Source organism: Salvelinus namaycush, chromosome 23 (assembly GCF_016432855.1).
Source record: "Salvelinus namaycush isolate Seneca chromosome 23, SaNama_1.0, whole genome shotgun sequence".
Lineage (NCBI taxonomy): Eukaryota > Metazoa > Chordata > Actinopteri > Salmoniformes > Salmonidae > Salvelinus > Salvelinus namaycush.
In genome coordinates this window covers 35,207,656-35,224,846 of record NC_052329.1, presented here as the reverse complement: position 1 = coordinate 35,224,846, position 17,191 = coordinate 35,207,656, and the positions used below count along the sequence as shown (strand labels likewise).

General features: G+C 42.8%; 1 protein-coding gene across 1 annotated transcript; it reads left to right on the top strand.

Moving 5' to 3' along the window:
* Positions 1–6,642: 6,642 nt before the first annotated feature.
* Positions 6,643–15,853, top strand: LOC120018367 (delta-like protein C). Its single transcript, XM_038961529.1, has 9 exons — positions 6,643–6,954; positions 7,051–7,290; positions 7,862–7,922; positions 8,150–8,407; positions 8,939–9,300; positions 9,415–9,631; positions 13,301–14,003; positions 14,297–14,417; positions 14,538–15,853. Exons 1-9 carry the CDS (start codon positions 6,904–6,906, stop codon positions 14,541–14,543), a joined length of 2,019 nt encoding a protein of 672 aa, XP_038817457.1. The 5' UTR covers positions 6,643–6,903; the 3' UTR covers positions 14,544–15,853.
* Positions 15,854–17,191: the final 1,338 nt, after the last annotated feature.

Sequence of the window (17,191 nt, the reverse complement as noted above, 5' to 3'; positions counted from 1 at the left end):
TGAAATACAACTAGATAATGCCACCGTTTGAGAGAAAGGTGTGAAGGGAGCATGTGATGGCTCAATTCACAAATACATGCAAGTTGTGGGGTGTCGAGGCTTTTTGGTTTACCACCACCTCAAGTACCTAGACAGATGCACACGTGCCAAAATACAAATGGCCACGGGATTTCTTGGGAAAATGTGTGGGAGTTAATCTTTCTTTTAATACCATGGTTATTTAGTTTATTTTGCGAATTGTTGATTTAATCTGCATATCTTAATAATTAGTGCAATTATCAGCAGTAGGCATACTGGGTTGGAAGAAAACGAAAATCGATTGTCATATTTTTTTAATTGAATTACCTTTTCCTTTTGGTTAAAGTAGTACTACCACTCAAGTGACTATATAGTGACATAGGTTTCTGTTGTTTACGGAGCATGTGACAAATACTATTTTATTTGAAGTGACAATAATGCACTGGTCCAGGTAATTTACAGAGATCTGGACAAAAGTTATTTTATTTTTTTCTGTCTGCTTTAATGAGGTAATTTTCATTACCAGCATAGTTTGAGTAGGCTAGGACAAGTTGGGGTCAGAAATGAGTAGGCCTACCCATGTGGCCTGCAAAGGGCAATGTGCCATTTCATTTGAACCAAGCAAAATCTGCTCGTGGAAAGGTGCGACCTAACTCAACCGACATAGTGTCACCATAAACTGCTATAAATGAACGTGCACGCGACAGAAAGCCTGGGCATCGGCCTGTCTCAGGCTCATGGTGTTGCACTTGACACCTCTGCAGAATGTGCAAATTCACATTTATAGGCGCCCTATGCCTTCTGCCACCGAGTAACACCTCTCCAAATGTTCTCGCAGTGCGTCTTTCCGCTCCTGGTTGTTCCCCCTTTTTCTCCCCCCAGTTTAAGCACCACTGGTGAGACACACGCCACGCCACGGCAAAAGCGATGATTCCTACACCATTTGGACATTGGGCACGTGTGGAGATTTGAGTGGCAAGTGCTAGAACATTTGCCCAAAGCTGTTCCATAAGGGCTGAAGAAATGGCACAACCTTTTAGATGCAAATCAACCAAATATTTTTAATTAAAAAAAATATCACAACTCCGACGAGCTATTTCCATGGACATTACGCATGCTAAATACTTGTTAAACGCCTGCTGTGTCATGTCCTGTCGAATATCTGCATCTGCAAACACAGGCATTACAATTTTGCACGTATTCGATCGTGTCATCTGTTCATCGACTTGTTTTAGCATTCTTTTCCCTTAGGCCTAACAATTGTCTCTGATATTCATTTGCATAATACTTGGGATGGAAGAAGTGCAGGATCTATCCTTTTCTAAGTCGGTCCATTTGTTCACCGAAATTCACAAATGACGTTATGCTATAGAGACTTCCTGATTTATTCTTTGTTAACGATTTATACACATTTTCCAGGACTTCTCCATGGCGTTTAACCAAATTTCCATGACTTATTATTATAGCCTACATGGAAAAAGTAAGCATTACTGACACTGGAAAACTGCTGTGTCTGATCCCATGTAGACCTACCACCTCCTGCCGTTGTTCCCTTGATCAAGGCACTTAGCCCCCCACATAGAAATGCACTGTTATAGTCACATGTGGCCAACCCTCCATCTGCAGAGCTTCTGGGTGATCAGGCTTGGCTTCTTCAACATTACAACCAAATACTTTGTCTTTATAAAATAATTCAATAACTCGGATCAAATGGATAAGGTAGGCTACTTCAAAGGAAGGTTTCTCACTTGACATGTTTAAGGCTCAAATACTCATGTTTCGTGGAAGATCTATGCACGGCAAGTTATTTGTCAATTAGGCTATTAGAATACGTTTAACGTTGTCGCAATTACATGGCTACTGTTTTAATATGGGCATTCCCAGCTTTCCAACGATGCAGATTTATTTAGGCTCTACAGTGCCGGTGGGAAGGCAACAACGAAAGCAATGTTTAATTCGCTATAGTTAACTGCTACAAGTTCTCGCTAGTTATGTTTCGAATTGGTGATCTAGTTCGTCTGGCTGTCATTATTTTATACCTGCTGCTGAAATGTCGTGCTCACTCTCTTCGGGCAACCGCTCACTCGCACTGGCGCACACGTAGCACCACAGACATGCACTGAATAAGGTTTTATTTGATTTTGAAGGGTCATTTCAATAATGGCTGATTATGTATGTTTTTAATTGATTGATCATATTTTTAAATATGACCAATCAATTATGAATTTCATGAATTAAATTAACAACAATTATGAAACTTATTTCCATGACTTTTCATGACCTTACAACCCCTCATTTGAGGGCAGGTATCCTGTCGTTCTGCACCTGAACAAGGCAGTTAACCCACTGTTCCTAGGCCGTCATTGTAAATACGAGTTTGTTCTTAACTGACTTGCCTAGTTAAATAAAGGTTAAATAAATAAAAATGTGACAATTTGGAACAGCGCATCATGCCGTTCAGACTGGCACATTTTCAATCTGCACTATCTCGAACAGCCTATAGTCAGTCAGTCACAGATCAGAGACTAGCGGCAAAAAAACTTGAACAAAGCTGAATCAGGAAATGAATATCCACCCTCAATTGCTATTCAATGAAGATCCCGCCTTCATTCCGCTTTGATCAACCTTTTTTTTGCCTCTGTGTGTGAATCTAGGTCAGCAATAGGCTACTTTGTTTAGAAGTGAAGTGCCTTTACAGAGTCAAGAATTTTTCGAAATGTTTCTGACTTTAAATGCGCAAAACAAAATGTTCATAGGATGTTACATATTTTGTCATTGTTTCAGGCAATTATCTGCTTTCACTGACTTCAATGTGGTAATGGATAGAAGGCTTAGTGCCATGGACCTAATTAAAAAGGTAATTGTTGCCATTCATATCCTATCAACTGTCATACCACAACATGCTGTCGTATTAAAACCGCACAACTTGCATTGTTGTTTTGGTTAAATCAATCCCATACAAAGGATGCGTTCCGTCCAGTTGTGGATGCGCATGATGGCAACTTTTATTGGTTACGGAGAACAGTTCATATTTATTTATCCAGTCTTTTGTCCCGAGTTGGAACTCCATCCGCGAAAGCACTCGGTCCGGATAATTATCTGTGCCCTGTTTTTCTGTGACGCGCTTCAGCCGAAGCGTGCCAGGGGTAGTCAGGGCCAGCGGAGGCACGCGCTGCCCTCATTAGAATTACAATAGATGAGCGCAAAGGATGAGCAACAGTTTGCAAATCTGCCCATTGTCCCTGTAGACCCCCGCAACAGCAAGCACACCCAGTCTACTGACACACGCGCCCCATTGAAGCATTAGATTGTAGGCTACAGATAATGTCGCTGTTGTATGGCATTTATGGTTCTTGTTCTTTTACGTTTTTAATTACGCATTTAAATTATCATTTTAATACTGCATGAATAAGGAAATGTTCTACGCTAATGTTATTAAACTACACTCCCCTCGTCTGATTTATTTAGTTAGTTATTCCATTGCAATAGCCTGCATTCAGAGGTTTGGAATGAACGACTGACTGGGCAACTGTTCATGTTATCACAGAGAGCACTCCACTTGACTGGAAGCCACTCGAGGGCCATCGGCACCATTACAGATACATAAACAGATAGGGGCGGGGGTAGCCTAGTGGTTAGAGCGTTGGACAAGAGCGTTGCAAGATCGAATCCCCGAGTTGACAAGGTAAACATCTGTCGTTCTGCCCCTGAGCAAGGCAGTGTTCCTAGGTCGTCATTGAAAACAAGAATTTGTTCTTAACTGACTTTCATAGTTTAAAAAAAATATGCCTACCAAAAACGGTATAACACAGATTATATAGGCCTACCTGCTATGTGGAGTTGAAATCAAATCACATTTTATTGGTCGCATACACATACAATATATGTGTACAGTGCATTAGGAATGTATTCAGACCCTTTGACTTTTTCCACATTTAAGTTACAGCCTTATTCTAAAATTGATTGAGTACATTTTATTCCTCATCAATCTACACACAATACCCCGTAATAACAAAGCAAAAACAGGTTTTTAGAAAATGTGGCACATAAATTAAAACAGAAATACCTTATTTTCAGACCCTTTGCTATGAGAATTGAAATTGAGCTCGGGTGCATCCTGTTTCCATTGATCATCCTTGATGTTTCTACAACTCGATTGGAGTCCACCTGTGGTATATTTCAATTGATTGGAAATTATTTGGAAAGGCTCAAACCTGTCTATATGAGGTCCCACAGTTGACAGTGCATGTCAGAACAAAAACCAAGCCATGAGGTTGAAGGAATTCTCCGTAGAGCTCCGAGACAGGATTGTGTCGAGTCAAAGATCTGGGGAAGGGTACCAAAACATTTCTGCAGCATTGAAGGTCACAGAGAAAACAGTGGCCTCCATCATTCTTAAATGGAAGAAGTTTAGAACCACCAAGACTCTTCCTAGAGCTGGCTGCCTAGTCAAACTGAGCAATCGGGGGAGAAGAGCCTTGGTCAGGGAGGTGACCAAGAATCCGATGGTCACTCTAACAGAGCTCCAGAGTTCCTCTGGAGATGGGAGAACCTTCCAGAAGGACAACAATCTCTGCAGCACTCCACCAATCAGGCCTTTATGGTAGAGTGGCCAGACGGATGCCACTCCTCAGTAAAAGGCACATGACAGCCCACTTGGAGTTTGTCCAAAGGCACCTAAAGACTCTCAGAGCATGAGAAACCAGATTCTCTGGTTTGATGAAACCAAGACTGGACTATTTGGCCTGAATGCCAAGCATCACGTCTGGAGGAAATCTGGCACCATCCCTACGGTGAAACATGGTGGTGGCAGCATCATGCTGTGGGGATGTTTTTCAGCGGCAGGGACTGGGAAACTAGTCAGAATAGAGGCAAAGATGAACAGAGCAAAGTACAGAGAGATCCTTGATGAAAACCTGCTCCAGAGCACTCAGGACTTCAGACTGGGGTGAAGGTTCACCTTCCAACAGGACAACAACCCTAAGCACACAGCCAAGACAACACAGGGGTGACTTTGGGACAAGCCTCTGAATGTCCTTGAGTGGCCGAGCCAGAGCCCGGACTTGTACCTGATCGAACATCTCTGGAGAGACCTGAAAATGGCTGTGTAGCAACGCTCCCCATCCAACCTGACAGAGCTTGAGAGGATCTGCAGATAAGAATGGGAGTAACTTCCACTATGGGGTATTGTGTGTAGATTGAGGGAGCAATTTAAAAATCTATTTTAGAATAGGGCTGTAACGTAATTTTGGCTGTAACGAATACAGTGCATTCGGGAAGTATTCAGACCCCTTGACTTCCGGACAGTATATGGTTAGAATATGTAGTATATATGAAGGAATAGCGTAAGCACAGCAATAGTTCAATATGATAGGCCTTGACGAGAATATAGTATATACATATGAAGTGGGTAAAACAGTATGTAAACATTATTTAAAAGGACCAGTGTTCCATTACTATGTACATAGGGTAGCAGCCTCTAAGGTGCAAGGTCGAGTAACCGGGGGATAGCCGTCTAGTGACAATGACTACATTTCAGGACAGGGTACTGGGCAGGGGCAGGCTAGTGTTGACTATTTAACCGTCTGATGGCCTTGAGATAGAAGCTGTTTTTCAGTCTGTCGGTCCCAGCTTTGCTGCACCTGTACTGACCTAAGTGAGGGACAGGGTTCATTCATATTGGCTGAAATCATGCTCATCCCCTGCCTGCATGCATGCGCGTAGGCCTAATTGTATCAGTCTTTATAGGCCTACATTGTAATTAAACAAAAGTGGAATGGATTGGTCCACCTTTCATGATTGTAGGCTACTTATTCTGCCTGGACCCGAGCAGCATGATATATGGCTGATTTGTATGGGTCCTTTCATTAGCTGTGCTGTTGTGTAGGCTACCTCATATGTCCAGTCAAAAACATTGCTATTTAGACAGTGCCTACCTATGGAAATGATTAACTTTGCCCTTCTGACATTGGGTGCTCATTACCTGATTATTACGCAGCGAAGACGTAGTGTAGCCAGCCTATGTAAGGAGAAGGTGGGTTGCATAGCCAGCTGTAGTCATGACCCCCCCCCCTCCCCCCTCCAGTGCTACACCTCCGAATCTTTCGATGGCACAATAAAAGATCTCCTTCCAAAGTTTGCCGGCATGAGGACACGCGTCAGATCAATTACAATTCTGGGGCCAATCAAATTTTTACCCTATCATGCTTACACAGCAAACCTACATTTCCCCATCGGTAAAGTGTATTCAACATTGCATGTATCCAGTCCTTTTAATTTACTAGATATTGAAATTAATGTCTGATCAAACTGTCTGTTTTTTTCAATCACACGAGTTTAGGTTCGCTCTCTTCGCAATCAATGTGCGCAGTTCTTTCACCGGGGATAGGCCTATAGCCTATTTCTTCACATTTTCATTCAGCTTTGTGGCTGAAGCATCCACAGAGCCTTAAATTTAAATGGGTTTGCAGTGCGTTATATTACCCTATCCAATTTGGTGACAAAGCACATCGTAAACAGTCCCCAAATTGCAACCAAGTCTGCACAGCCTTTGACACACTCCCCCTCCTGCGCGCCCGCACCCTCCCCACTCTGATCCTGGAAGGCGGTATAAAATCCCTGGCGCACGCTCCACTACACGTAACTAAAGGTAGAAAGAAGTCCAGAGTGCAACTGCTCCGCGGAGCAAAAGGATTTTATTTTCGTTGTGAGCTCAATTTCTATTAAGTATTGTCTGAAGACCACAAATCTCACATCTAGCGCGCTCAATTTCGCACGTGATTTTTTTCCCCCCTTCTTGTTTTGGGATACAAGACATTTTTCCTCTATTGGATATCTGGCGCTGTCTCCTATACTTTCATAGCAGAAGAAGAAACACTTCCCGCAATGGCTCATTTGTTATTCACGTGTTTTTTGGCGTTGACAGCAACGCAACTGGTGAGTACACATGCAATATTCATAGTTATGTTACGTGTTGGTAACCTGTGCAATTGCGCTTTTTACCCACTAATATGTACTTAATCTTTCTTGTAGGTCGAGTCGTCCGGTGTGTTTGAGTTGAAAGTACACTCCTTCAGTAGTACCCGAAGTGTCTGCAAACGGTCTAGGGACTGCCAGATATTCTTCCGAGTCTGTCTTAAACATTCCCAAGATGTCATCTCATCCGAGCCCCCCTGCACATATGGCATGGGACTGACCGAAATCTTCAGTGCTGACCAGAGCTCCATCTCCAGTAGCGCACCCATCAGAGTACCTTTCCATTTCAAGTGGCCGGTGAGTAGTCTACAGTACACATACTCAATATACCATAGAGCTGATTGGAAATTAAAGGTCCAATGCAGCCCTTTTTCTCACTATCAAATCATTTCCTGGTAACAATTAAGTACCTTACTGTGATTGTTTTCAAAGAAATTGTAAAAAAGAAATAAAACTAGCTTCTTAGTATGAAGAGCAATTTCGCAAGTGAGAATTGTACTACGACTGACTGGGAGTAGGGAACACTCTTATTTGTCTATTAACTAATTTAGCACCTGGTGATGTCACCAGGCAGGCCAAAACTCAATCTCACCAAAACAGGCTGATATTTCAGGCAGTCTTTACCTCTTACACTAAAAGGGCATTATCATCATTTTCAGAATTTCACTGTATTATTCCAACATGGTATGGAAATATATTTAAAACACAGGAAATCACTGCACTGGGCCTTTTAATGGTTAATGCCAGGTGGTACATTTCATAGATTGGGTAATGTCATGACGCTTTTCATGAAGAGTTTTTCACTTTATATAATCTCGCCTCTTACAGCTTTTTGACAAAGTATATATTTTTCCTGTGTGGATTAAAGGGTACATTCTCGCTTATTGTTGAAGCCTGGAATGCAGAGTCCTCCGACGGACAGTCCACAGGTAGGTAGCCTTCAGTGCCCACTCCCTCTAGGCCGTGGAAAGTGACTTTGATATTCCTCTAATAGTGATTCCCAGCACAAGCCTTTGAGTTATAAAACACGTTTTACATATTTATAAAAATGCGGTAACATTTAATTAGACATATTTTAAAGCTATTACCTCACAAGATTGGATTTTAGGAATGCATTTTATTTTTAATCTGCTTAGTGTCTCTCTCTCTTTAATAGAAAACCAGAATAACTTGATCAGCCGCTTGGCCACCCGTAGAAGACTAGACATTGGCGAGGATTGGTCACAGGATGTGCATTTTGAAGAGCAAAGTGAACTTCGTTATTCTTACCACGTTGTCTGTGATGAACACTACCACGGTGACAGCTGCTCAGACTACTGCCGTCCCCGTGACGACCCATTCGGACACTACACTTGTGATGCCGCGGGCGCCAGAATGTGCCTGTCAGGTTGGAAAGGAGAATATTGCTCAGAATGTAAGTGTACAGAAGGACTACAACATTTTTTAAATGAGGCCAATTCCTATTAATTTTTTACCGGCTGTTATTCAGATTAATATACCGGTGTGTGTGTGTGTGTGTGTGTATATATATATATTGCCATAAATGCTTGCTTTTTTCATCTCAGAAATTACTGTTTTGCGCCACTGATTTGTGCTGCATGTGCACAGCGTGTGTAATTTCAATTCTTGAAATAGTTACTTCTGACATTTCAACGACATCTTCTGGTGAAAAGAAAAAAAGCTGTCGATTCAAATATAGAGTTAGTCTGCATCTTTTGTTCGGCCAACAATGGAGCTGAGTTTATGGTTTAACAGGGACACGCGTCGGAACTTAATGTGCGCTCCCTTGCATGAAAAAATATGGCATGTGTTCCTTTTGTGTGTGTGTACCAGCTGCGTAGTTTAGTACTTAACAAATACTTGATGTGTCTGAGCCCAGTGAAGGGGGATTGTTTTGTGATCCGAAAGGGGCACACTCATTCTAATTTTCTCTCTATCTCCAAAGCCATCTGCTCGTCTGGCTGCATGGAGAAGCACGGTTATTGTGAGGCCCCAGGCGAATGCAAGTGCCGCCTCGGGTGGCAGGGACCCCTCTGTGACGAGTGCGTCCGCTATCCTGGCTGCTTGCATGGCACCTGCGGCCAGCCGTGGCAGTGCAACTGTAAAGAGGGCTGGGGAGGACTGTTCTGCAACCAGGACCTCAACTACTGCACCAACCACAAGCCCTGCACGAACGATGCTCCTTGCACCAACACAGGCCAGGGCAGCTACACCTGTACATGCAGGCCGGGCTTCAGTGGCAACAATTGTGAGATCGAAACCAACGAGTGTGACAGCAACCCCTGCAAGAATGGAGGCAGCTGCGATGTAAGTTCTGCCATAACTGCTGCATTCTATTTATCTCTCAGGATTAAAAGCTACTACTCACAGTCAAAGTCTTTAATTGTCCTCTATGAAACGCTAACATATATAAACTTCCAGGATCTGGAGAATGACTACACCTGCACATGCCCCCAAGGCTTCTACGGGAAGAACTGTGAGATCAGTGCGATGACCTGTGCCGACGGACCCTGCTTCAACGGTGGCACCTGCATGCAGCAGGTGACCGGTGGTTACTCCTGCCGCTGTCCTGCCGGCTACATGGGCTCCAACTGCGAGAAGAAGATTGACCGCTGCAGCAATGGCCCCTGTGCTAACGGTAAGAATTCCCCCAACAGCACAACCACAGACTGGGTGAGGGAAACCTACCAGGACTTCTGATTGTTATGATGGAGCACTGGCGACCCGTCATTCAGGGCAGGTGGTGCTATTTTGAGCCCCACATTTTTAGCAAAAAAAATAGCTTTCCTGTTTTGCATGTTATTTTGGCATTAATACGTGTCACATACCAGCTTGCAAACAATGTAAGAAATATATATACCATAGCGTTAATAAAGCCGCATTTCAAACATGGTCTCTTTTTTTGTTTTCTTGAGTAAGGCAGCTACAAAATGCAGGTGTTTCAGCCTAGCTCATTGCTTTCTGTGGTGGTGGGGCAAGCCAGCAGAAAATACGGATCGTTGCGCCGTGATTGGCTCAGTTTTCTGTCACTCATTGGGACACTACGTCACAGCCAACTCTAAGGGTCGAGCTAGAAAATTCAAGCCCCTTGGGTGCTGCTATAGAGTTATATTAGAAGTGCCCATCCAAGAAGGCTCAAGGTAATTTGCCAAATATAAAATTACCTAAAATCATGTATCTACAGTAGCTTTGATTGGACTGATCATGTCAACATCATATTTTCAAAATCTTAGCTAGCAGTCATCATGAATCAAGTCGACAATCTACTGGCAAATCCTTTTTAATCATTGTCATATGAAGATAAATAATTAAGAGAATTGACTATTGGACATAAATATTACACAAAAAGTTGGAAATCGCACATTCAACAATGAGTGGTTTGGAAGGAATCAGTGGCTAACTGCAAGCATTGCAAAGCGATCATTAGCCTGCTATTTAGTGGAGTGGCTGTGTGGTCCCAAGTCTAAGATTAAGGGTCTCTTTTCTTAGTTTAAAATGATAAACATTCAACATTGGCCATGCTGTCAATGAAGCATGATTTCTGCCGCGCTCAAAACAACTGTAAACTCGGAACGGCAAAATCTGACTTTAGTGAGTTCAAGACAACTGGGAACTCAGGGGGAAAAACGAGCTACGACTGGGAAAATACGTATTTAACTTTCATCCATCTCGGAATTGTAAAGTTGGAGCTCTGGCCTCTTTCTAGAGCTACGACCTGAAGATCACTGACGTCATCATGATTCAACCTTTTCTCCCCCCGAGTTCCCAGTTGTCTTGAAAGCACCATAAATTCAGAGAATGCCAGACTTTGATGACAAAGTTTGATGACAAAATTTGCCCATGAAGGACCGCCACGCCACCTTCCTGTTCAAGAGAGCTCAGCACAACAAGGTGAGTCAAAAAATGTATTTTATGCTGCTGCATAAATTATGTAATATGCCAGGGAGATATGAATACTGTAGCTAAGAAAGTAATATTTAGTGTATGTTGTGTAGTAAGATGTCAGTATCCCATGTGCCTCACCCTAATAATTTGGTCTATATTCAGCTTAATTTCACCAACTGTTCTGACTTGGTGGTGCACATGTAGCCTATAACCTGTTTTTGAGTTTTGAGAAATGTAATCATTGAATATTGTAAGAGCTTTCATTCTGTTTATTATGCCCCCTTTATTTATCCTACGGTTCTGACTTGGTGTACAGGGAGAACACTGTAAGAACGGCTCATGTTCTGAATTCTGTCGCTGTACATTTCAAAAGTACTTGAACCGGTTGACAAATAGTTATATTGACTACGTCCATCCTTGCTGGCTATTTAATGTCTTAATTGATAAGATTGCCTCTAAGTCGCTCGTGGACCCCTTATGCCATAGTTTGTAGATCTTAGTTGTCAGTAGAAACCCCATTTTGTTTAAGCAAGTCTGACATATCAGCTATGTTTTTTAAAAGGCAGTAAATTAGGCCGAATTAATTGTTTTGCTGCCGGACAAGGCTCCGCTGATAGCCAGATGTAGCAGTGGTAAGGTGTTGGGGGACAGATTTATGTAGGCCCTAACAGTTTGTGGAAACCGTTTGTCACTGTTATAGTGCAATTAATGTATTGTTTAGTGTTGTGTTGGCTTTGCTGGCATGCATCCCACAAAAGTATATTTTTTCCCCCACCAAGATTTACATGCTAAAATCGCCACTGTGATGGAGCCGCTCACAAACTCTTATCTGTCCGTCTGACGACAACAACTCAACCGACCGTGTTGCAGACACATTCTTTGGAAGGCAACCTTTACAAAAACCAATGATGTTTTCCTCTTTGCCCATAAACAGTTTTGTTTTGACATGCATCCAGTCCGCGCCTAAAATGTTAAAAATGCAGGACAGGCACGGTACAAAAGACGATTGGCTCAGACTGATATAAGGGGTGAGATAAAGCTGTCATTATGAGGTGGGAAAAAACTAGTCTTAGAATGTTGTGGGGTATTATGTCCCCCCCCCTGGGTCCTCATTAGCTACACTGTAGCTGTACTTAATGTGCGAATGAGCACAAGCTTATCTGTAATCGGCTAAATTCCTGTTGGTATGGGAAACAAATATTCACAGTTCTATTCCAGTCAAAAGTTTGGACACACCTACTCATTCTAGGATTTTTCTTTATTTTTACCATTTTCTACATTGTGAAGACTATGAAATGACACATATGGAATTAGTCACCAAAAAAGTGTTAAACAAATCAAAATATATTTTATATTTGAGATTCTTCAAATAGTTACCCTTTGCCTCGATGACAGCTTTGCACACTCTTGGCATTCTCTCAACCAGCTTCACCTGTAATGCTTTTCCAACAGTCTTGAAGGAGTTCCCACATATGCTGAGCACTTGTTGGCTGCTTTTCCTTCACTCTGCGGTCCAACTCATACCAAACCATCTCAATTGGGTTGAGGTCGGGTGATTTGTGGAGGCCAGGTAATCTGTTGCAGCACTCCATCACGCTACTTCTTGGTAAAATAGCCCTTACACAGCCTGGAGGTGTGGTGGGTCATTGTCCTGTTGAAAACAAATGATAGTCCCACTAAGCGCAAACCAGATGGGATGGAGTATCACTGCAGAATGCTGTGGTAGCCATGCTGGTTAAGTGTGCCTTGAATTCAAAATAAATCAGTGTCACCAGCGAAGCACCATCACACCTCCTCCATGATGGCTTTTGCGACTGCACTTGAAGAAACTTTCTTCACAGTTCTTGAAATGTTCCAGATTGACTGACCTTAAGGTCTTAAAGTAATGATGGACTGTTGTTTGTATTTGCTTATTTGAGCTGCTCTTGCCATAATATGGACTTGGTCTTTAACCAAATAGGGATATCTTCTGTATACCACCCATACCTTGTCTCAACACAACTGATTGACTCAAACGCATTAAGAAGGAAATAAATTCCACTAATGAAGGCACACCTGTTAATTGAAATGCATTCCAGGTGACTACCTCATGAAGCTGGTTGAAAGAATGCCGAGAGTGTGCAAAGGGTGGCTACTTTCAAGAATCTAAAATCTCAAATATATTTTGATTTGTTTAACACTTTTTTGGTTACTACTTGATTCCATATGTGTTATTTCGTAGTTTTGATGTCTTCACTATTATTCTACAATGTAGAAAATAGTAAAAATAAAGAAAAATCCTTGAATTAGTAAGTGTGTCCAAACTTTTGACTGTTACTGTATGTTTGCCTTCCACAAGAAGCTTTGACACTCATACCTGCACTTCAAGTTTTGATAAACATGTTGAGTGTGCAGTGATTTGAACCCCTCGTCTGTCCAACAGGTGGCCAGTGCCTGGATCTGGGCCACAGTCTGATGTGCCGTTGTCATCCTGGCTTCACTGGGCCGCGCTGCAAGATCAACAACGATGACTGCGCCCGCAACCCCTGCCGCAACGCCGGTACCTGCGTGGACGGCATCAACGACTTTACCTGCACCTGCACCCTGGGCTTCACCAGCAAGGACTGCAGCATCCGTGCCGATGCATGCTCCGTCTTCCCCTGCCAGAATGGAGGCACCTGCTACACCCACTTCACCGGACCCGTGTGCCAGTGCCCGGCCGGCTTCATGGGATCCCGTTGCGAGTTCAGCCTCAAACCCACTGCCAAGCCCAAGGCAGACGGTTTGCCTGCAGCCTTGGTTGTCTCCTTCGCCCTGGGCCTGGTCACCCTCACCCTGGTGGTGTGTGCTGTCATCGTGGTCCTAAGCCAGATGAGGCATGGGCGGAAGGCCATGGCGTCTTCTGTTCGTAACGACCTGGAGACTTTCAACAACCAGCCCATAGGTGGTTCCAACCCCCCGTCCAGCCTCCGAGAGAAGGAAGCCTTCCTCATCCCCGGCGGCCATTACAAGGTGTCCAATAAGGATAAAGCGCTGACCTCGGCCCCCGCAGACAAACATGGAGACAAGGCGGCTTACAAGCAGAAGATGGTTGACTACAACATGGCCAAAGAGGAAGACTGTCATGCGAAGAACAAATTTGACCGGTAGGTATGCCTCGCCAAACTCAAATGGTATTGTGCCAATGAAGCAGTGTGTGTGTGTGGTCACCAGTATGAGTTGGATGGAATGCTTGTATTTCCTAGCGTACCCTAGCATCAGGGCTTTCTACTAGCAGACATGTTACAACTTGATCTCTCACTATGTAGTGCTCAGGCTTTATCAGATTTTCTTTAACCCTCAACTTTGTATTGGAGATCACAGTTTCTGTTGTATGATTCCATTGCGCCTGTGGAACCAAACATGACCTATTTTCCCTCCCTCTATCTCTTTTCAACAGGAACAAATCAGAAGGCAGCATAATGGTTCCACCAATGAGCTTCCCTAAAGAAGGCTTGTACCACCCAGTCTTCATCATCCAGACTGAACAGCAAGCTGAACCGTGTGTCTTTGCTACTGAGGTAAGCAGCTCCACCCATTCAAACAGGTTATTATTAAGAGTTTATGAAGGAAGTTATTGTCCAATCACTTTTTCAAGATTTGATTGGTAAACTCTCTCCCTCATCATTTTCCCACCTTAGGTTTAACAACAGTATTCTGACACCAGGAGTACCTTGACCAACAAGGGCTTTGCCTGGACATGTTTACAGTCTTTCAAAGGCAATTCAAAAGAATTGAAGAGGATATATGAAATCAACATGTATTATTTAATATTTATTCATGCTGCTCATTCAAAATGAACTTTTTCACAACATTGACAATGTTTGGATACAATATGTGAAAAGTGGGGGCTGGAGACTAGAATGTATGTTCTGCCATCATTTGCACTACATTTTTAAATATGATTTGCTTTCCATTTAAAAATGAACAAAAATAAAAACTTTCCTCGGAAGAGGGCCAAGGATTCACCAATTACAGAGAAGCAGGACTTTTTACTCTCCTGATGCCTTATCGAAAAGAAAACGACATCTCAAATAATCGAGAGGGACCTTTTTACAATCCATGAATAAGATGCCACTACAATCCACTTGAGAATCGAAAGTAACAGCAAGGACATTTTCGTGGCCTCTTTTCTGTTTTTTTTCTGTCAAAGAAGGGAAACAATGTTCTAGCTGTCAAAGAACTGAAGATGAAGCTTTACTGGAAGCTTAGATGGACAGTTGGCTATAGATATTGGAGTCTGGAGTGGCCGGATGACATATCTAGGCCTTCTGGTCCCTAAACCGGACTCCCTTTCTGTTTGGAAATGAATCACCAATGTGCTCAATCTTTCAGAGCATTACATATATAATTAGGGAACTCAATCTTATCAAGTGCCTGATCTTTAAATGATGTTATGACTTAAGGAAAAATGGTACTGATCTTACACACTGACATTTTTTGTTGTTGTGCTTGTTTGATACTCTCTTTTTTACAAACACACTAGAAAGTATTATTTGAACCGGTTGAAAGTCGTAGTACATGTAGTAATTTGTACAGTTTTATTTTCTCAATGCCTTTCAATATACAACTTCCATCTTGTCAAACACCCAGTGCTTTATGACATTCCCTTGACTTGAATGAAGTGTATTGTGCATAAAGACTGCTTCCCCGATGACAAAATATATCGTTTTAACCGACAGTGCTGGATCTTGAAAAAACTATATTTCTTTTTTGCAGAATGAAGGACTCCAAAGATGGTTTTTTTTCATTTGAAATCAAATAGATATATTTTTTAATATTTGTATTATTGTCCTCTTTAATTTAAAAATGCAATGTGTACATAACCATGAAATATTATTTCTATTTAATTTGTTTGTACATCATTTGTATTTATGAAGAGAATTGTATATATGTTATGTGCTTATTGTCACAAAGTCAAAAATATATATTTTTTCATAATAAATCAGAAAAAACATTCATGTGTGTTGTCTTCCACTGGGGTTTGGGGGCTTTGGGCTGCTAGCTTGATGTTTATGGTAAGTAGATGGGACCCATTACTTTTGTTGCTGAACCCGCCTAGATAGCAGGGATGTTGGCCTCCCATAGAAAGGGAATCACATGGATGGCACTAGCTAGCAGATTGTTGCCTAGGAGGAGGCTGCGGTGCTGTTTGGAGATGCATCATCCAGGGATTAATGTGCCATCTAGAAAAGGGAGAGAGATCTTACGGAGCGATTTCTCTAAAGCCTTTGGCATAGTTCCCACAGCATACATTATCTGGCTCTAAAGACCAGCTCTAATCCAGCTCCCTGATGCCTGTGTATATATATGCTAATTCTTTATCACTCCCCCCCTTCTGGGTGAGACCCTGTATTGTGCAAAATAGATTAAAGGAGAAGCGTATGTTAACAAATCAGCATCCTCTGCACCACTGCTCCTAGCGTCGTGTGCACACATCTGCTGACCGCTCATGGGATCAGATTTCTAACATCAATTCTGAAATCTGTTATATTTCCTGTATTTTACTCAAGCAATAAGCATCGTGAGAAGCTGAAATTGAGTGTTCCAGTGTTGGAGGAAGATCCGTTGAGAATAACCTGCCTCTCAAAGACCCCCTCCCCCTCTTTCAGAAAAAAAGTGGTGGGGAGGGAGAAGAAACTGTATAAATGGGGGGAGGGGAGCACTTATGCTGGGAGGGACTAAATCAAATTAGACTATTTCAAGTGCATTTAAAGTTTGATTAGATTAGCTAAAGACCCTTGAATTAAACACCTCCCTCTGCAACTGTATCCTGGATTTCCTGACGGGCCATCCCCATGAGTTGAGGGTAGGCAACAACACATTTGCCACGCTGACCCTCAACACGGGGACCGCTCAGGGGTGTGTGCTTAGTCCCCTACTGTACTCCCTGTTCACTCAAGACTGCTTGGCCGTGCACAACACCATCATTAAATTTGCAGACGACACGGTGGTGGTAGGCCTGATCACCGACGATGAGAGGTCAGAGACCTAGCAGTGTTCCAGGACAACCTCTCCCTCAACATCAACAAGACAAAAGAGCAGATCGTGGGCTACAGGAAACGAAGGGCCAAGCACGCTTGATTCCCATCAACGGGGCTGTAGTGGAGCAGGTCAAGAGCGTCAAGATCCTTCGGTGTCCCCATCACTAAGGAATTATCATGGTCCACACACCCCAACACAGTTGTGAAGAGGACACGACAACGCCTCTTCCCCCTCAGGAGGCTGAAAAGATCCGGCATGGGCCCTTAGATCCTCCAAAGGATCTAAAGCTGCACCATTGAGAGCATCTTGA